The sequence below is a fragment of the Somniosus microcephalus genome, chromosome 10 (genome assembly GCF_052327205.1).
Source record: "Somniosus microcephalus isolate GS21.2 chromosome 10, FLI_Smic_1.0, whole genome shotgun sequence".
Lineage (NCBI taxonomy): Eukaryota > Metazoa > Chordata > Chondrichthyes > Squaliformes > Somniosidae > Somniosus > Somniosus microcephalus.
Genome location: NC_140996.1, coordinates 198,874,207 through 198,895,322, shown reverse-complemented (window position 1 = coordinate 198,895,322; position 21,116 = coordinate 198,874,207). Strand labels below are relative to the sequence as shown.

At 45.2% G+C, this 21,116-nt stretch overlaps 1 protein-coding gene across 1 annotated transcript in view; it reads right to left on the bottom strand.

Moving 5' to 3' along the window:
• The window catches only part of nek5 (NIMA related kinase 5), a 98,572-nt gene extending 77,954 nt beyond the window's left edge, over window positions 1-20,618 (bottom strand). The window contains exons 1-4 of the mRNA XM_085999435.1: window positions 19,790-20,618; window positions 12,951-13,091; window positions 5,639-5,735; window positions 1,013-1,110 (exon numbers count right to left, since the gene is read on the bottom strand). Of these exons, the coding sequence (XP_085855561.1) occupies window positions 1,013-1,110; window positions 5,639-5,735; window positions 12,951-13,067 (312 nt within the window). The 5' untranslated portion in view covers window positions 13,068-13,091; window positions 19,790-20,618. The remainder of the gene's footprint in view (window positions 1-1,012; window positions 1,111-5,638; window positions 5,736-12,950; window positions 13,092-19,789) is intronic.
• Window positions 20,619-21,116: the final 498 nt, after the last annotated feature.

Here is a 21,116-nt window from a genome sequence, read left to right as displayed (position 1 = left end):
AGAGAAACAAGCCAAAAAGAGATTTAGAGAGAGAGTTCCACAGGGTAGGAATGGCTGAAAGCTCTCTACTCGTTGAGGAGCAGTAGGTGGGATAGTAGGTGGTCAGAGATACAGGAATCAAGTGTTGGAGGACTGTCGGGCATTGGCTGTTATGCAGGGCTGGAGAAGGCTGCAGAGATAGGATGATAAAAGGCCGGAGGGACTTGTAAACAAGGACAATGATTTTGAATTCCATTCATTGTGACTGGGAGCCATTGGAGGTAGTGAGGAAAAGGTGATGGATGAGTAGAACTTAGTGCAAGAAGAGATGCAGGCAATGGAGTTTTGTACAAATTGGCGTTTATGTAGAGTGAAGCTCTGGACAGCGTTTTAAAAAAAGTTTTAAAGAAAGGTCTCGAAAAATAAATCACAGTGAATAAATATAAACTAGCGCCAAAAGTCCAGGGGCCCTATTCTGCCATCGGAAGAGCAGAATAGCAGTCTCTCGGCTACCAATGGCCATTGATGTTGACCCCATTCCAAGTTCCAAAAAGGGATAATTTACATAGTCTGATGGAGCAAATAAGAGGGCATGTGAAGGAACAAAAACTGGTGTTTCATATTCTTCTTTTCCCTACAGGGATAAGATGGGCAGAATAGAGAAGGTAACCGATTCCCTCTTACTCTGCCATTCTTGGGACCTTACTAGGCTCTCAGCTGGTATGGCTTCCATTGGGCTTATGGAGATCATAATAGGTGGAATTCCTGGGATAGCCTAGGAACTCCCCCAAAACCCCCCATAAAGCATTCAGTGGATTTAGGGAAGGTGGGAGACTTGTCGTCCTCCAGCACCTGACCAGAATCTGGGTTGCAGGATGCATGGGCAGAAGTCCGGTGGATTCAGGTTCCACCCCAAATTGCAGACTCACCATCTCCCTCACCCCCACCCACCCCAAAGACAATCTGGTGACTTCCCCCCTCCCACCCTACTGGAATTTCTAAATAAGGAGTAGAGTTCTTAATTAGTCCTTACCTGCTCCTCTTCAAACCAAACTCCATGCTGCTTGTTGACTCTGTGCATCAGGTCACCACCATCACAATACTCCATCACTATGTACAGGTTTTGGTTCTCTGTAAATGAGAGTCGAAAATCAATCCTTTTGTAAATCATTCCCAAGATATATTTGAACAATTTTTTTTAATTTTTTTATAAAGGCGAATCCTATAAGCAAACATATCTGCTTTATCTGTACACCTCTAAATGGAATTTTTTTAAAAGTGTGCAAAAGGAAAAGGCATTCAATCAACAAGCCCTTTCCAACCACAGACCATGGAGTTGATTTTAACTCTGGACAATTTTTTGTGTAGGCAGGGGGGCAAGGTGAGTTAGAAACTCACCTGCAACAGCAGAAAACAGGCCAAGGCTACTTTTAACTCCTGGGCTTCATTAATATGTCGCCGGCAGGAAGTGGCTGCTGTCCTCCAGACAATTGGGTGGCCCTTGGTCGCCCATTAACCTGAGGGTAGGTGTGGGAAGGGGGCTCTGGGATGGTCTTGCGGGATGGATGGCAGGGGTAGGGAATTGGGGGCATGGGAAGCCTATAGCTTCCTTGGTTGACCGAAGGAGCAATCCTGCTCCTCCTGGCCCCACAAAGGAAGTAAAAAAATACTTACCTGTTTGGGCCTCTTCATCTTCTGAAGGACAGCACCTATGACAATGCAGCACTCGCTGAAGTGTCAGCCTAGATTATGTGTTGAAGTCCATCATGTTGAAGACATTAGTTTGTAGTTTTAATGCAACCCTTTTACATGCCTTACGGATTCTGGGTTAGCCCTACCTCCTCATAGCATCTTATTGCTATTGTAAGGGGAATAGATAGGTGTTTCTGCAGCCGCAAACGAGACTCCAGGATGGTGTGTTGCCTCCCTGGTGCAAGGGTCAAGGATGTCTCAGAGCAGCTGCAGAACATTTTGGAAGGGGAGGGTGAACAGCCAGTTGTCGTGGTGCATATAGATACCAACGATATAGGTAAAAAATGGGATGAGGTCCTAAAAGCTGAATATAGGGAGTTCGGAGGTAAATTAAAAAATAGGACCTCAAAGGTAGTAATCTCAGGATTGCTACCAGTGCCACGTGCTAGTCAGAGTAGAAATAGAAGGATATTTCAGATGAATACGTGGCTAGAGGAATGGTGCAATGGGGAGGGATTCAAATTCCTGGGACATTGGAACCGGTTCTGGGGGAGGTGGGACCAGTTCAAACTGGACGGTTTGCACCTGGGCAAGGCCGGGACCGATGTCCTAGGGGGAGTGTTTGCTAGTGCTCTGGGGGAGGGTTTAAACTAAAATGGCAGGGGGTTGGGAACCTGAGCAGGGGGACAGAGGAAAGGGAAACAAGGATAAAAGCAAAAGATAGGAAGGAGAAAAACAAAAGTGGCAGTCAGAGAAATCAACGGTTTAAATCAAACATGGCCACAGTAAATAATAATTCTAATAGGTCTAAGAGCATTAAAAATACAAGCGTGAAGGCTTTGTGTCTTAATGCGAGGAACATTCGTAATAAGGTGGATGAATTAGATGCGCAAATAGAGGTAAACGAATATGATTTGATTAGGATTACGGAAACATGGCTCCAGGGTGGCCAAGGCTGGGAACTCAACATCCAGGGGTATTCAATATTCAGGAAAGATAGGCAAAAAGGAAAGGGAGGTGGGGTAGCATTGCTGGTTAAAGAAGGGATTAACACAATTGTAAGGAAGGATATTAGCTCTGATGATGTGGAATCTGTATGGGTAGAGCTGAGAAATACCAAGGGGCAGAAAACGTTAGTGGGAATGGTATATAGACCTCCAAATAGTAATGCGGAGGTTGGGGATGGCATTAAAAGGGAAATTAGAGAAGCGTGCAATAAGGGCACAGCAGTCATCATGCATGACTTTAATCTACATATAGATTGGGCTAACCAAATTAGTAACAATACTGTGGAGGAGGAATTCCTGGAGTATTTACGGGATGTTTTCCTGGACCAATATGTCGAGGAACCAACCAGAGATCAAACCATCCTAGACTGGGTATTATGTAACGAGAAAGGATTAATTAGCAATCATGTTGTACGAGGCCCCTTGGGTCGGAGCGATCATAATATGATCGAATTCTTCATTAAGATGGAGAATGAAGTAGTTGACTCAGAGACTAGGGTCCTGAATTTAAATAAAGGAAACTACGATGGTCTGAGGCGCGAGTTGGGTAGGATTGATTGGGGAATGTCACTCAAAGGGTTGACGGTGGATAGGCAATGGCAAACATTCAAAGACCGCATGGATGAACTACAGAATTTGTTCATCCCAGTTTGGCATAAAAATAAAACAAAAAAGGTGACTCAACCGTGGCTAACAAGGGAAATTAGGGATAGCATAAGCTCCAAGGAGAGGACATATAAATTGGCCAGAAAAAGCAGTAAACCTGAGGTTTGGGAGCAGTTTAGGATTCAACAAAGGAGGACAAAGGGATTAATTAAGAAGGGGAAAATAGAATATGAGAGTAAGCTTGCTGGGAACATAAAAACTGACTGTAAAAGCTTTTATAGATATGTGAAGAGAAAAAGATTGGTGAAGTCAAGCGTAGGTCCCTTGCAGTCAGAATCAGGGGAATTTATAATGGGGAACAAAGAAATGGCTGACCAATTAAATACATATTTTGGTTCTGTCTTCACAAAGGAGGACACAAATAACCTCCTAGAGATGTTAGGGAACATAGGGTCTGATGAAAGGGAGGAACTGAAAGAAATCAGTATTTGTAGGGAAATGGTGTTAGGGAAATTGATGTGATTGAAGGCCGATAAATCCCCAGGGCCTGATAATCTACATCCTAGGGTACTTAAGGAAGTGGCCCCAGAAATAGTAGATGCATTGCTGAACATCTTCCAACATTCGATGGAATCTGGAACAGTACCCATGGATTGGAGGGTAGCTAACGTTACCCCACTATTCAAAAAAGGTGGTAGAGAGAAAACGGGGAATTACAGACCGGTAGGCCTGACATCGGTAGTGGGGAAAATGCTAGAGTCCATTATATAAGATGTAATAGCAGAGCACTTGGAAAACAGTGACAGGATCAGACAAAGTCAACATGGATTTACAAAAGGTAAATCGTGCTTGACTAATCTACTGGAATTTTTTGAGGATGAAACTGGTAAAATAGATAAGGGAGAACCAGTGGATGTGGTGTATTTGGACTTTCAGAAGGCTTTCGATAAGGTCCCGCATAAGAGATTAGCGTGTAAAGTTAAGGCACATGGGATTGGGGACAAGCTATTGACTTGGATAGAGAACTGATTGGCAGACAGAAAGCAAAGAGTTGGAATAAACGGGTCTTTTTCCAAATGGCAGACAGTGACTAGTGGGGTACCGCAGGGATCAGTCCTTGGACCCCAGCTATTCATAATATATATTAATGATCTAGACAAGGGAACTAGATGTAATATCTCCAAATTTGCAGATGACACAAAGCTGGGTGGGCTTGTGTGTTGTGAGGAGGATGCCGAGAAACTACAGGATGATTTGGACAGGTTGGGTGATTGGGCAGAGGCATGGCAGATACAATATAACGTGGATAAATGTGAGGTTATCCACTTTGGTGGCAAAAACAGGAAGGCAGATTATTATCTGAATGGCAATAGATTGGGAGAAGGGGAAGTGCAACGAGACCTGGGTGTCCTTGTGCACCAGTCGCTGAAGGTAAGCATGCAGGTGCAGCAGGCGGTTAAGAAGGCAAATGATATGTTGGCCTTCGTAGTGAGAGGGTTTGAGTACAGGAACAAGAATGTCTTGCTGCAGTTGTACAGGGCCTTGATGAGACCACATCTTGAGTATTGTGTGCAGTTTTGGTCGCCTTATCTGAGGAAGGATGTTCTTGCCATGGAAGGAGTTCAGTGAAGATTCACCAGGCTGATACCTGGGATGGCAGAAATGACGTATGAGGAGAGATTGGGTCGATATGGCTTGTACTCGCTTGAGTTTAGAAGAATGAGAGGGGATCTCATTGAAACTTATAAAATTCTGACAGGACTAGACAGACTAGATGCAGGAAGGATGTTCCCGATGGTCGGGGAATCCAGAACCAGGGGTCACAGTCTAAGGATAAGGGGTAGGCCATTTAGGACAGAAATGAGGAGGAATTTCTTCACCCAGAGAGTGATGAACCTGTGGAATTCTCTACCACAGAAGGCAGTAGAGGCCAATTCATTAAATATATTCAAGAAGGAGTTGGATATATTTCTTAAGGCTAAAGGGATCAAGGGTTATGGGGAGAAAGCAGGGACCGGGTACTGAATTTGGATGATCAGCCATGATCGCATTGAATGGCGGAGCAGGCTCGAGGGGCCGAATGGCCTACTCCTGCTCCTATCTTCTATGTTTCTATGTTTGCTGCAGAGGAAGGAAAAGGAGAAGAGTCTCAGCTCTGTCAAGATTTCACAGCTGGGAAGACAGTCAATAGAGGCCCAGAGGTACATGGAGCAACAAATTTTCTGAGGGACAGAAGTGATGGGTAGATGGGTCACAAGTGGCTTTCTTGGCCGATATTATGAGTACTACGATTTTAAACCAGCAAACAACTAAAAATCCACAGTATTTTGCTTTTGTTTCAGACAACTAAAGACCTTCAAATGAATCCAAAAACGTAACAATGTTGGGGTGCTTCATTTTTTCCAGAAGTATCACTTCTTTAAGAGAAGCCTCTCTTTCTTTCTGGCGCATCTGAAAGTAAACACAAAAAAGGAAATCTATAATGAGCAATAAAAACAGAAAATGCTGGAAATACTCAGCAGGTCTCTGGAGAGAGAAACAGAGTTAACGTTTCAGGTCATTGACCTTTCGTCAGAGCTGGCAAAGGTTAGAGATGTTACAGGTTTTAAGCCAGTACAGAGGCAGGGAAAGGGGAGGGGTGGTGGGGAGGCGGAGAAAAGAACAAAAAAGGTTAAGATAGGGTGGAAGGCAGGAGTGAGTAAATGACAAAAGGGATGATGGGGCAAGGCAAAGGGGGATGGTGATGGGACAAGTAAAGAAATAAAAGATAGGTCTGGAGGAGCTGCAAATGGCAACAGCAGAATCTTTACCAGCACCCGCTGTCCGAAAAATTGGGAGCAGTGGCTATGATCTGAAATTGTTGAACTCAATGTAAAGTGCCTAATCGAAAGATGAGGTGCTGTTCTTCAAACTTCCGTTGAGCTTCATTGGAACAGTGTAAGAGGCTGAGGACGGAGAGGTCATTATGGGAGGGGGATTAAAATGGCAAGCGACTGGAAGCTCAGTCACGCTTGCGGACTGAACGGATGTGTTCAGCAAAGCAATCACCCAATCTGCGTTTGGTCTCCCCAGTGTAGAGGAGACTGCATCATGAGGAGCAAATACAGTATACTAAATTGGAAGAATTACAAATAAGTTGCTGTTTCACCTGGAAGGAATATTTGGGGCCCTGGACAGTGGGAAGGGAAGAGGTAAAAGGGCAGGTGTTGCATCTCCTGCACTTGCACGGGAAGGTGCTATGGCAAGGGGAGCAGGTGTTGGGAGTGATTGAAGAATAGGCCAGGTTGCCGTGGAGGGAACAGTTCCTTCGGAATGCTGAAAGGGGAGGGGAGGGGAAGATATGTTTGGTGGTGGCATCGCACTGGAGGTGGCAGAAGTGATGATCCGTTGAATGTGGAGGCTGGTGGGGTGGAAGGGGAGGACAAGGGGAACCATATTGTGGTTCTGGGTGAGGGCAGAAGTGCAGGAAATGGGACGGACACGGTTGAGGGTCCTGTCAACCATGGTGGAGGGCAATCCTCGGTCGAGGAAAAAGGAAGGCATATCAGAAGCACTGGTGTGGAAGGTGGCATTGTCAGAACAGATGTGACAGAGACAGAGAAACTGGAAGAATGGCATAGAGTCCTTACAGGAAATGGGGTGGGAGGCATTGTAATCAAGGTAGCTGTGGGAGTCAGTGGGCTTATAGTAGATGTTGGTCGATAGCCTATCCCCAAAAATGAAGATAACAAAGTCAAGAAAGGAAAGGGAAAAGTCGGAGGTGGACCATGTGAAGGCAAGGGAGGGGTGGAAATTGGGAGCAAAGTTGATGAAATTTTCCAGTTCAGGCAAGAGCTGTAATTGGCACCGATAGCATCATCAATGTATTGGAAAAAGAGGTGAGGGAGGAGACCTGGAATAAAGAATGTTTCACGTATCCCACAAAAAGGCAGGTATTGCTAGTGCCCATACGGGTTCCCATAACAAGAACTTTTATTTGGAGGAAGTGAGTGGAGTCAAAGGAGAACTTGTTCAATGTACGAACAAGTTCAGCCAAGCGAAGGAGGGTGGTGGTGGATGGGGACTGGTTGGATCTCTGTTCAAGGAAGAAGTGGAGGGCCTGTATACTGTCCTGGTAGGGTTGGTGGTGTAGAGGGAATGGGCGTTCATAGTGAAAAGAAGCTGGTCAGGGCCAGCAAACTGGAGGTTGTTAAAGTGGTGGAGGGCGTCGGAAGTGTCGCAGATGTATTTTTTTTTTATTCGTTCCTGGGATGTGGGCTTCGCTGACCAGGACAGCATTTATTGCCCATCCCTAGTTGCCCTCGAGAAGGTGGTGGTGAGCCGCCTTCTTGAACCGCTGCAGTCCGTGTGGTGAAGTACTCCCATAGTGCTGTTAGGGAGGGAGTTCCAGGATTTTGACCCAGCAACGATGAAGGAACGGTGATATATTTCCAAGTCAGGATGGTGTGTGACTTGTATAATGAGATTTTTATTGTGCCTCCTCGGTGGATGAACAAATTTTGTTACAACCATTACAGCTAAATGAATCTGTCACACAGGTGGATCTGGATCACAGGATTATTTTTCACAAGCAAGAACAATTATGGGATAAATATTAAACTGTGCACCAGTACAAGCCTCAAGCTTTTTAAAAATTGACCAGTATTGTTTTTAAAGTAACGATCATAAAAGTCAATGAGAGGGGAATCAGCAAAGCAGATAAAATATTAGATACAAAGGTAGTCATTTTAACCCCCAGAAATAGGAGGGTATGGTTCGAGCGGGAGATTAAAAAGCTAAAAATCTGGGGGAAATTTTAAACCCAAAAAAACGGGCGGGTTTGGGTCGGGTAGGAGGTTAAAGTGTTAAAAATCTGAATACCGACCCCAACCGGCCTCCAACCTGCCCATTTCCAGGAGGCGGGTTGGCACTTTCAATATGATAATGAGGCTGGAAGCCTCGGATTTAACCTGTGATGTGCCTCAATAATTCCGAGACTCGAAGGTAGCAGAACAAAACAAGGCTTTTATTAACTTAGAACGAAACACGTAAGCGAGAGAGATGTCGTCCTTCTGGAGATTGGGGCTAGACTGAAGCTAGCTTACAAACGGGGCCAGGTATGGGCGGAGCCCTACACACAGCACATTCCAGCACATTCCAGTATACAATACAGCACATTCCAGTACACAATACAATGAGGTCTGGGGGAAGGGAAATGACACTGAAACCGATCTCAGTCACAGGCAGTGATGAATGGAAATATTTCATCACAACCTGCATTGCAGGTTTAACTGTAGCCAGCTGGGTTTCCCGAGCATCAGGAATCCCAGCACCTGCAGCGAGGCGAGGACAACCTCGGGGAGTACTTTCCCCTGACCCCCCAAGCTCCCCCACTATCAGCCCCCCTACAAACCCCCCCTTGGGGTCTGACCCCCCTGGGGTCGGGGATCGCACCACCCCGCCGGGGTCGGGGCTGTGGCCTCTTCTCCAGCATTCCCCGCCTGACTGGAAGCCAAGCCTGTCAATCAGGCTGACTTCCGGGCAGGAACCTGTCACTGACATCCCACGCACATTAAAACTCCACAGCGTGTGGGTGTCAGCTGTGGCTCAGTGGGTAGCCCTCTCGTCTCTCAGTCAGAAGGTTGTGGGTTCAAGTCCCACTCCAGAGACTTAAGCACAAAAATCTAGACTAACACTCCAGTGCAGTACCGAGGGAGTGCTGCACGGTCGGAGGTACCGTCTTTCGGATGTGACGTTAAACCGAGGCCCCATCTGCCCGCTCAGGTGAATGTAAAAGATCCCATGGTGCTATTTCAAAGAAGAGCAGGGGAGTCCTGGCCAATGTTTATCCCTCAATCGACATCACTAAAAACAGATTATCTGGTCATTTAATTCATTGTTGTTTGTGGGAGCTTGCTGTGCGCAAATTGGCTGCCGTGTTTCCTACACGTCAAAAATTACTTCATTGGCTGTAAAGCGCTTTGGGACGTCTGGTGGGAGTCTTTCCTCCAGGCCAAACAAATTTATCAGTAAACCCCCAAACGCCCTCCCGCCCACCCCCAACCTGGCGATCATACACCACCCCGCCCCGCGACCACCATCTGCTCCCTCCGACAACATCTGCTCTTCCCCGACCACCATCCTTTCCCCACCCCCCACCACCACGCTCTCTCCCACCCCCACGAGACCTACCTACTCTCAGCTCAGCTATGGCTTTGTGCTGCAGGCTTTCCCATGCGACAGCCAGGCATCATGCCAACCAGGCCGGCTGTGGGCAAGAAACCTACAGAAAAGACGTCCTGCATTTAACTGCAGGATGTTCGGGAAACACGTACTTCTGGGTTTCCCATTCCTCGCATGGAACACGTCTCGGCGATAAGATCGGGGCCTAAGTATCCCTTTCACTTGAGTAGCTAAAATTGCAACGGATTTTCTGCTCAATGAAAAAATACTGACATTAACTATTTAAGGACTGACTGCAGTATCACTTCATACCGTATAAATACACAAAGTTATTCTAGTTTATTCACAGAGGAATGGTCTATGTGTATGTTTCTCATCCTTGTGTTTAAATCCCTCCCTGGCCTCGCCTCTCCCCATCTGTTTCTTTCCCCAACCCAAACGTTCTGTTCCCGACTCTTGCCTTTGCAACACCTCTCCTTTTGCCGCACCATTGGCAACCATGCCTTCAGCCATCCACCTCATATCCACCTCCCTCTTTTCCTTTAGGTCCTCCCTGAAATTCATCCCTTTAGACCAAGCTTTTTGTTCACCCCTAAGAATCCCTCTTTGGCTTGGCATTCATAGAAACATAGAAGATAGGAGCAGGAGTAGGCCATTCGGCCCTTCGAGCCTGCTCCGCCATTCAATGAGATCATGGCTGATCATCCAAATACAGTACCCTGTCCCTGCCTTCTCCCCATATCCCTTTAGCCTTAAGAAATATATCCAACTCTTTCTTGAATATATTTAATGAACTGGCCTCCACCACCCTCTGTGGCAGAGAATTCCACAGGTTCACCACTCTCTGGGTGAAGAAATTCCTCCTCATTTCAGTCCTAAATGGCTTACCCCTTATCCTTAGACTATGACCCCTGGTTCTGGACTCCCCAGCCATCAGAAACATCCTTCCTGCATCTAGTCTGTCCAGACCTGACAGAATTTTATAGGTTTCGATGAGATCCCCTCTCAATCTTCTAAACTCCAGTGAGTATAAGCCCAATCGACACAATCTCTCCTCATACGTCATTCCTGCCATCCCAGGTATCAGCCTGGTGAATCTTCGCTGCACTCCTTCCATGGCAAGAACGTCCTTCCTCAGGTAAGGCGACCAAAACTGCACACAATACTCAAGGTGCGGTCTCACCAAGGCCCTGTACAGCTGCAGCAAGACATCCTTGTTCCTGTACTCGAACTCTCTTGCTACGAAGGCCAACATACCATTTGCCTTCTTAACCGCCTGCTGCACCTGCATGCTTACCTTCAGCGACTGGTGCACAAGGACACCCAGGTCTCTTTGCACTTCCCCTTCTCCCAATCTATTGCCATTCAAATAATAATCTGCCTTCCTGTTTTTGACACCAAAGTGGATAACCTCACATTTATCCACATTATAGTGCATTTGCCATGTTTCTGCCCAATCACCCAACCTGTCCAAATCGTACTGGAGTTTCACGACATCCTCCTCACAGCTTACCCTCCCACCCAGCTTTGTGTCGTCTGCAAATTTGGAGATATTACATCCAATTCCCTCGTCCAGATCATTAATATATATTGTGAACAGCTGGGGTCCTAGGACCGATCCTTGCGGCACCCCACTAGTCACTGCCTGCCACTCGGAAAACGACCTGTTTATTCCAACTCTTTGCTTTCTGTCCACCAACCAGTTCTCTATCCAAGTCAATACCTTGCCCCCAATCCCATGTGCCTTAATTTTGTATGCTCATCTCTTATGCGGGACCTTATCGAAAGCCTTCTGAAAGTCCAAATACACCACATCCACTGGTTCTCCCTTATCTATTTTACCAGTTACATCCTCAAAAAATTCCAGTAGATTAGTCAAGCATGATTTACCTTTTGTAAATCCATGTTGACTTTGTCCGATCCTGTCACTGCTTTCCAAGTGCTCTGCTATTACATCTTTTATAATGGACTCTAGCATTTTCCCCACTCCGATGTCAGGCTTACCGGTCTATAATTCCCCGCTTTTTCTCTACCACCTTTTTTGAATAGTGGGGTAACATTAGCTACCCTCCAATCCATGGGTACCGTTCCAGAGTCTATTGAGTTCTGGAAGATGACCAGCAATGCATCTACTATCTCTAGGGCCACTTCCTTAAGTGCCCTGGGATGTAGACCATCAGGCCCTGGGGATTTATCGGCCTTCAATCCCATCAATTTCCCTAACACCATTTCCCTACAAATACTGATTTCTTTCAGTTCCTCCCTTTCATCAGACCCTATTTTCCCCGGCATCTCTGGGAGGTTATTTGTGTCCTCCTTTGTGAAGACAGAACCAAAGTATGTATTTAGTTGGTCTGCCATTTCCTTGTTTCCCATTATAAATTCCCCTGATTCTGACTGTAAGGGACCTATGCTTGACTTCACCAATCTTTTTCTCTTCACATATCTATAAAAGCTTTTACAGTCCATTTTTATGTTCCATGTTAGCTTACTCTCATATTCTATTTTCCCTTTCTTAATTAATCCCTTTGTCCTCCTTTGTTGACTCCTAAACTGCTCCCAATCCTCAGGATTCTTGCTTTTTCTGGCCAATTTATATGTCCTCTCCTTGGATCTTATGCTATCCCTAATTTCCCTTGTTAGCCACAGTTGAGTCACCTTTTTTGTTTTATTTTTATGCCAAACTGGGATGAACAAATTCTGTAGCTCATCCATTCAGTCTTTGAATGTTTGCCATTGCCTATCCACCGTTAACCCTTTGAGTGCCATTCCCCAATCAATCCTACCCAACTCGCTCCTCAGACCATCGTAGTTTCCTTTATTTAAATTGTGGACCCTTGTCTCTGAGTCAACTACTTCATTCTCCATCTTAATGAAGAATTCGATCATATTATAATCGCTCCGACCCCATTTTCCCTCATGCCTCTGTGAAGCGCCCTGGGATGTTTTGCTATGTTAAAGGTGCAATATAACTGCAAGTTTTGTTGAAGATAATGATGATTATGATTAAACTCCTTATCTGCCTTATGGTTTTCTTGAAGCTGCCATTTTTGTTCAGCGAACTGTAATGATGACCCATTTTGACCTTCCCCCATTCCCCAGGCAGTATGCTGGCATCGTCCATTTCAGGTTGTATACCACATAGGACATCGGTCCTTGTTCCCAATTCTCCATATGCTGAGTTACCAAATCTTACCAATCAATCATGGAATAGGGAAGTATCAAGTGAGTCTGTATCTGCACCTGAATGGAGGACTATTGATGCTAAAAACTGAAAGATTCTAAGCATTATTTAACCATTAGAAATTCTCTCTACATCATCTTAAACAGAGAATTTTATTGTGCCATTTTAATAAGCTCTGTTAACAAAAAAATCATTGTAAACACAAAGCACAATCTGGCTATGAGAATTTCTGTTATTAGCGACATTAAACAATTGGCTTTGCCTCACAAAACTATAATACAGTGCAATACAAATAAGTTTCTTTCAGATTTCAGCCTCACCTTTGCAGTTTTAACTTCTTTTACTACAACCTGTCTGTTGTCATCTTTAGCTTTAACTAAGAAAGCTTTTCCAAATGCTCCTTCACCGATGAGTTTAATTACTTCATATTTATCCATTGTGGCAATTAATCTGTAAGAAGCCTGAAACAGAAAAATAATTTTTTTCTGGTTATAAACTGACTTACAGACCAGTTTTACTGCAGATTTTGCATTGATGTGAAGCGAAAATTGTTACAATTGACACAAAATGTGTGGTATAACCTGGATGCCAAATTGCCCAAATTAGGCAGGTAGTGTGAGGCCACTTTTAAGAGTCTCACACCACTTCAGCTTTGCTTCAGCCACAGTACAACTCCATATGTTGCGATAAGAATTTTAATGAAGTTCCCAGGCTATCCAGATCCATCTATGAACTTTTCAACATAATTTTTAAACTTTTGTTTAATGTTAGTAGAAAGACACCTGTCCTATTTTTGCCTTTTGCCAACATTCAAATGTAATTATTATTTGGATGCCCAATGAACAGAGCTCTGCCTATGCATGTAAGCAGGCACATTCAAAGCTCCTCTTTGCCTCGCCGGAGGAGAATGTAGACACAAAGAGGGTGAAAATTGTCTTGGGCAGTTGCATAAAATGGCTGATAGCAAATCGGCAGCCTGTTTCACACTCTAAACAATTTTCTTTTCCATTGACTTGAATTAAAAAGGAATTTAGATATAGTGTAAAGCAGCCTGCCGATTCGCTATCAACCATTTTTCTCTTCCGCCCAAGACAAGTTTCACCACTCCCCCCGCACCCCCCCCCCCCGCCCCCAAGCCTAACGGAACTATTGCCCAAACTGGTACACTTAGATGTAATACTTCTCACAGGGCAAAATAATGGCCTGGAATTTGTTGAAAAAATAATGGTATGTGAACAATGCACGCAGTTATTAATGTGCATATCAGTCAACAACTTGTGTCAAGGAAGAGATACCCCATGAATTATGAATCACCACAAGTTGCTGGCCAATTTCCACCACTCCGCCGTTAGCTTCGCAAAAATGGCATCTCGCGCTTAACCTCCCCATGATTTTCATGAAGTTGCTGCATTTGCACATTAATTGCCCAATAAACATGTTACAGAAAATTAAGTCTAGTAATTAACTGCGTAAGTACCCTTTTAACGTGATAATTGTTAATGACTGCCAATCAACCTCTCTTGCCCATAAAGTGAACAATTAAAAGTGTGGGGTCTCATTCCTTCATGTTGCGATTTGTTGTTGGAGATTTTAAAAATGCCAAATTTAATGTTTTTCTTATTTTTAGACACATAGAAGATAGGAGCAGGAGTAGGCCATTCGGCCCTGCTCCACCATTCAATGAGATCATGGCTGATCATCCAAATTCAGTACCCTGTCCCTGCCTTCTCCCCATATCCCTTGATCCCTTTAGCCTTAAGAAATATATCCAACTCTTTTTTGAATATATTTAATGAACTGGCCTCCACCGCCCTCTGTGGCAGAGAATTCCACAGGTTCACCACTCTCTGGGTGAAGAAATTCCTCCTCATTTCAGTCCTAAATGGCTTACCCCTTATCCTTAGACTATGACCCCTGGTTCTGGACTCCCCGGCCATCATAAACATCCTTCCTGCATCTAGTCTGTCCAGGCCTGACAGAATTTTATAGGTTTCGATGAGATCTCCTCTCAATCTTCTAAACTCCAGTGAGTATAAGCCCAATCGACACAATCTCTCCTCATACGTCATTCCTGCCATCCCAGGTATCAGCCTGGTGAATCTTGGCTGCACTCCTTCCATGGCAAGAACGTCCTTCCTCAGGTAAGGCAACCAAAACTGCACACAATACTCAAGGTGCGGTCTCACCAAGGCCCTGTACAACTGTAGCAAGACATCCTTGTTCCTGTACTCGAACCCTCTTGCTACGAAGGCCAACATACCATTTGCCTTCTTAACCGCCTGCTGCACCTGCATGCTTACCTTCAGCAACTGGTGCACAAGAACACCCAGTTCTCTTTGCACTTCCCCTTCTCCCAATCTATTGCCATTCAAATAATAATCTGCCTTCCTGTTTTTGACACCAAAGTGGATAACCTCACATTTATCCACATTATAGTGCATTTGCCATGTTTCTGCCCAATCACCCAACCTGTCCAAATCGTCCTGGAGTTTCACGACATCCTCCTCACAGCTTACCCTCCCACCCAGCTTTGTGTCGTCTGCAAATTTGGAGATATTACATCCAATTCCCTCGTCCAGATCATTAATATATATTGTGAACAGCTGGGGTCCTAGGACCGATCCTTGCGGTACCCCATTAGTCACTGCCTGCCACTCGGAAAATGACCCGTTTATTCCAACTCTTTGCTTTCTGTCCGCCAACCAGTTCTCTATCCAAGTCAATACCTTGCCCCCAATCCCATGTGCCTTAATTTTGCACGCTAATCTCTTATGTGGGACCTTATCGAAAGCCTTCTGAAAGTCCAAATACACCACATCCACTGGTTCTCCCTTATCTATTTTACCAGTTACATCCTCAAAAAATTCCAGTAGATTAGTCAAGCATGATTTACCTTTTGTAAATCCATGTTGACTTTGTCCGATCCTGTCACTGCTTACCAAGTGCTCTGCTATTACATCTTTTATAATAGATTCTAGCATTTTCCCCACTACCGATGTCAGGCTAACCGGTCTATAATTCCCCGCTTTTTCTCTACCACCTTTTTTGAATAGTGGGGTAACATTAGCTACCCTCCAATCCGTGGGTACTGTTCCAGAGTCTATCGAGTTCTGGAAGATGACCAGCAATGCATCTACTATTTCTAGGGCCACTTCCTTAAGTACCCTAGGATGTAGATTATCAGGCCCTGGGGATTTATCGGCCTTCAGTCCCATCAATTTTCCTAACACCATTTCCCTACAAATACTGATTTCTTTCAGTTCCACCCTTTCATCAGACCCTATGTTCCCCGGCCTCTCTGGGAGGTTATTTGTGTCCTCCTTTGTGAAGACAGAACCAAAGTATGAATTTAGTTGGTCTGCCATTTCTTTGTTTCCCATTATAAATTCCCCTGATTCTGACTGCAAGGGACCTACGCTTGACCTCACTAATCTTTTTCTCTTCACATATCTATAAAAGTTTTTAATCAGTTTTTATGTTCCAGGCTAGCTTACTCTCATATTCTATTTTCCCTTTCTTAATTAGTCCCTTTGCCCTCCTTTGTTGAATCCTAAACTGCTCCCAATCCTCAGGATTATTGCTTTTTCTGGCCAATTTATATGTCGTCTCCTTGGATCCTTTCTGTCTCTTTTTCTTTCCTCTCTCTCTTAAGCCAATTTTTCTTTCCTTCTCTATTTCTCTTTCTGTACCTGATTTGACATTAAAATTAGCCACTCTAATTCATTCTCCTTCTCAATCCTTTCTCTGTTTATTTCTCAATCCTTTAATCTCATTGATTAAGGAGATACACTGTTTGTCCCATTGTTCACCAAGGTCCCAGATGCCCTGTTGCCCTCGCCTTGCTGTTATCAGCTCGCACTTCCAGCACTTCTTTGTGGGCAATTTTTAAAAAAATTGAAACGCACATGAACAAGTCTAACTAACAGGGCACGCCATGAGATGCCCTGCTGCTGCAAAATCTGGGACATTAAGTTTGCAGATCAATAGCAGATAAAATTTAAATACAGATAAGTGTAAAATACTCAGCTAGGAAAAAAATGGGCACATAAGTACTCCATGTCACTACTGGTATAAATGGCCAATTTGATCTCATTAATGTTTAGAATACTTCTTATAAACTATGGACCAGCTATTCTGTAAATTAACATGAAGCAAACATTGCCTACTAGCAGAATTGTTTTTGACATGTAAGAACGCAATCTCAATATATTTAATGTTGTGTTCAACATATATTCAATAAAATCTGTCATTGTGAAGATTATTAGACTAGAAATATATCTCCAGTAGTAGTGAGGATTAATTTCGTCCTTACAGTTCTTTGTATTTTCTTCAGGATTTTTCATTCATCTTCTCTAAAGCACTTATATTCCTTTAGAAGGTTTAATTAACTACATTGTAAAGGTGTTTTTATTAGGTTGTCTCTTGATTTGACAAAATATAAATGAAACCTAACTGCTTTCCTCACATTGATTAGCCTCTTGAATGCAACAAACCAAAGCAAAACCTAAATAACAACAGAAAATGCTGGAAAAACTCAGCAGGCCAGGCAACACCGTGGAGAGAAATTAGAGTTGACGTTTCGGGTGAACCCTTTTTCAAAACTGGAAAGGAAATGAAATAGATCGAAGGCAGGGCTGCGATAGAACAAAAGAAGTAAAGAGCCATTAAGAGGTATTCAAAACCAGACGAGATGGTAATAGGACAGTGGAGACAAAAGATGGCTCAGATTAGGTGTAAAGTGTACTGGCAGGATGAGAGACAGCTGCCATGTGGGAGAGAGAAAAAAAGGAAAGGGGGGGGGAAGGGAAAACCCAAAACAAAGGGGTGGAAAAAAAATATAAGTAAAAATGTAATAGGGGCAGAGGTTATGATCTGAAATTGTTGAACTCGATATTGAGTCCGGAAGGCTGCAAAGTGTCTAATCGGAAGATGAGGTGCTGTTCCTCGAGTTTACGTTGAGCTTCCGTGGAACAATGCAAGAGGCCAAGGACAGTGAGGTCCGAGTGGGAATGGGGCGGTGAATTAAAATGACAGGCGACCGGAAGCTCGGGGTCACCCTTACGGACTGAACGGAGGTGTTCCGCAAAGCGGTCCCCAATCTGCGTTTGGTCTCCCCAATGTAGAGGAGACCGCATCGTGAGCAGCAAATACAGTATACTAGATTGCAAGAAGTACAAGTAAATCGCTGTTTCACCTGGAAGGGGTGTTTGGGGCCCTGGACAGTGGGAAGGGGGGGAGGTATAGGGGCAGGTGTTACATCTCCTGCGCTTGCACGGGAAGGTGCCAGGCGAAGGGGAAGGGCTGTTGGGGGTGATAGAGGAGTGGACTAGGGTGTCTCGGAGGGAGCGGTCCCTACGGAATGCTGAAAGGGGAGGGGAGGGGAAGATGCATTTGATGGTGGGATCACTTTTGGAGGTAGCGGAAATGGCGGAGGATGATCCGTTGAATGTGGAGGCTGGTGGGGTGAAAGGTGAGGACAAGGGGAACCCTATCGTGGTTCCGGGAGGGAGGGGCAGGGGTGAGGACAGAAGTGTGGGAGATAGAACGGACACGGTCGAGGGCCGTGTCAACCACGGTAGAGGGGAATCCTCGGTTGAGGAAAAAGGAAGACATGTCGGAAGCACTGGTGTGGAAGGTGGCATCGTCAGAGCAGATACGGCGGAGACGGAGAAACTGGGAGAATGGAATAGAGTCCTTACAGGAGGCGGGGTGGGAGGAAGTGTAGTCCAGGTAGCTGTGGGAGTCAGTGGGCTTGTAGTGAATATTGGTCGATAACCTATCCCCAGAGATGGAGACGGAGAAGTCGAGGAAGGGAAGGGAAGAGTCAGAGATGGACCATGTGAAGGTGAGGGAAGGGTGGAAATTGGAGGCAAAGTGAATGAAATTGTCTAGTTCGGGGCGAGAGCAGGAAACGGCACCGATACAGTCATCTTCTTCTTAGGCAGTCCCTCGGAACTGAGGATGACTTGCTTCCACATTAAAAGTGAGTTTGCAGGTGACTGATGAGTCCAATGCGGGACCTACAGTCTCTGTCACAGGTGGGGCAGATGGTGGTTGAAGGCAGTCATCAATGTATCGGAAAAAGAGGTGAGGGAGGGGACCCGAGTAGGACTGGAACAAAGAGTGTTCCACATATCCCACGAAAAGGCAGGCATAGCTAGGACCCATGCGGGTACCCATAGCAATACCTTTGATTTGGAGGCAATGAGTGGAGTTAAAGGAGAAGTTGTTCAATGTGAGAACAAGTTCAGCCAGGCGGAGGAGGGTGGTGGTGGATGGGGACTGGTCGGGCCTCTGTTCAAGGAAGAAGCGGAGCGCCCTCAGGCCATCCTGGTGGGGGATGGAGGTGTAGAGGGATTGTACGTCCATGGTGAAAAGGAAGCGGTTGGGGCCAGGAAACTGGAAACTGTTAAAGTGGCGGAGGGTGTCCGAAGAGTCGTGGATGTAGGTGGGAAGAGACTGGACAAGGGGAGAAAAGATAGAGTCAAGATAGGAAGAGATAAGTTCCGTGGGACAAGAACAGGCTGAAACGATGGGTCTACCAGGGCAGTCCTGTTTGTGGATCTTGGGAAGGAGGTAGAAGTGGGCTGTGCGGGGTTGGGGAACGTAATTTGCTGCAAAACCTAATTTGCTGATCAAAGGTCAATGACAAGCTCCAATGATTGGTAACCTTTTGATGAGGAATAAAGACTAGAAAGGTCACAAATTCAATTCCCAGTCTGTGTCGAGTTTTCTGATCTCAGCTTGGGTGGCAGTATGCTAGAAAAAGGAAAAATTAGCCAGGAATCTGCTTCTGATAACATTTCCAACATAAACTCATAACCCAGTAAAATAATTTAATATAACAAAGAAAACATTGACGTCAAAAGTCTATGACGACAAATACTTTCAAAACGAGGAGAAAGTTAGCAGCAGCAGTAGAAGATGGTAATTCCAAATACACAACTCAAACAAGTACAAGTAATAATGGGAAATAAATCAAAATAGAAGACTTGAATATAGATTAGAAAAGGGTTCAATGGGAGAGATGGAAGGCTGCAAACAACTTAACCCAGAGCATGTTACAGCTGAGGCTTCTTAGGAGTTTGATTTAAACCCATTTATTACCAACACTTCTGAAAAAACGAATTTCAAAATCGAGGTGAAGCCGAAGACTCACCTTCCAGCTCAATTCACTGCAGGTCGTTTCCAAATGTAGATCAGGGGGATGACTGGATCCCCGCCACCAAACTGCTACACTTTAGTAAAAACTACAGGATTAATTCCTCTGGCCTGCACATTTACTAATTGATTGTGACATTTCCAGTCCTTTTTATTTACGCACTGGTTTTCAGGCGCAGAATGATTTGCACCAAACATTCGCCTGTCCCAGACCGTTGCCATGACGACAGGGAAACACAAACCTCTCTCGCACCGTTCCGAGCACTTACGGACAAACAAAAACAATTGAACTCTCATTCTTTTGCCACCTTTTTTTTGGGAGGTCCCAGCGCCCACCTCCTCTGGTTGTAGTTAAAGGATCACAGCGCCCAGGTGCTCCCTCCACCCATCAGCTGTCCTGCGGCGGCCGAGCAGCCTGGGTCTTGGAGTCTCAGCGACCCTTGCTGCAAGAACACCAAGCCCGCTGCTTCATGCACAAGGACTACAATGTCCAGCATGCACTGCAACCTGGGTCCAGCAGTCACAGAGACAGTCAGCCATCCTGATTGGCCAATCATAGGAATCATAGAATAGTACAGCACAGAAGGAGGCCATTCGACCCATCCTGTCTGTGCCAGCCGAAAAAGAGCTATCCTGCCTGCCGAATCCCACTTTCCCGCTCTTGGTCCGTAGCCCTGTAGCTTGCGGCACTTCAAGTGCGTATCCAAGTACTTTTTAAATGTGATGAGTGTTCCTGCCTCTACCACCCTTTCAGGCAGTGCGAAAAATGTTCTCCTCAACTCCCTTCTAACCCTTCTACCATAGAATCATAGCCATTCAGCCCATCCAGTCTTTCCAAGAGCAATCCAGTTAGTCCCACTCCCCGCTCTTTCCCCATATCCCGGCAATTTTTTTCTCCTTCGAGTATTTATCCAATTCTCTTTTGAAGGCTACTATTGAATCTGTTTCCACCACCCTATCAGGCACTGCAATCCAAATCCTAGCGTTGCAGTTATGCCAACAATCGCGAGACACGCGATTTTTAATGGAAATTCTCCCCAACCCACAATCTTGCGATTCCACTCACATAAGTCATGATTTTTTTTTCCGGCTGTATTAATCTTCATCACCACCTCCTGTGATTGGCTGCTGGGAACACGTAGGTTGGGTCAGAGGTTCTCAACAGGTGACGTGTTGTGTCACCATCTGAGGAGTGCCACGTGCTGCAGGCAAAAGCTGTAGAGGAGCCGAGCTCAGCCGTTCAGAGCCGTTGAGAATTTTAGCGGGCTGTCTGGTCGCGGTAAAACTGGAGGGAAATCTAGGACCCCTTTCATCCAGAGCCGGCC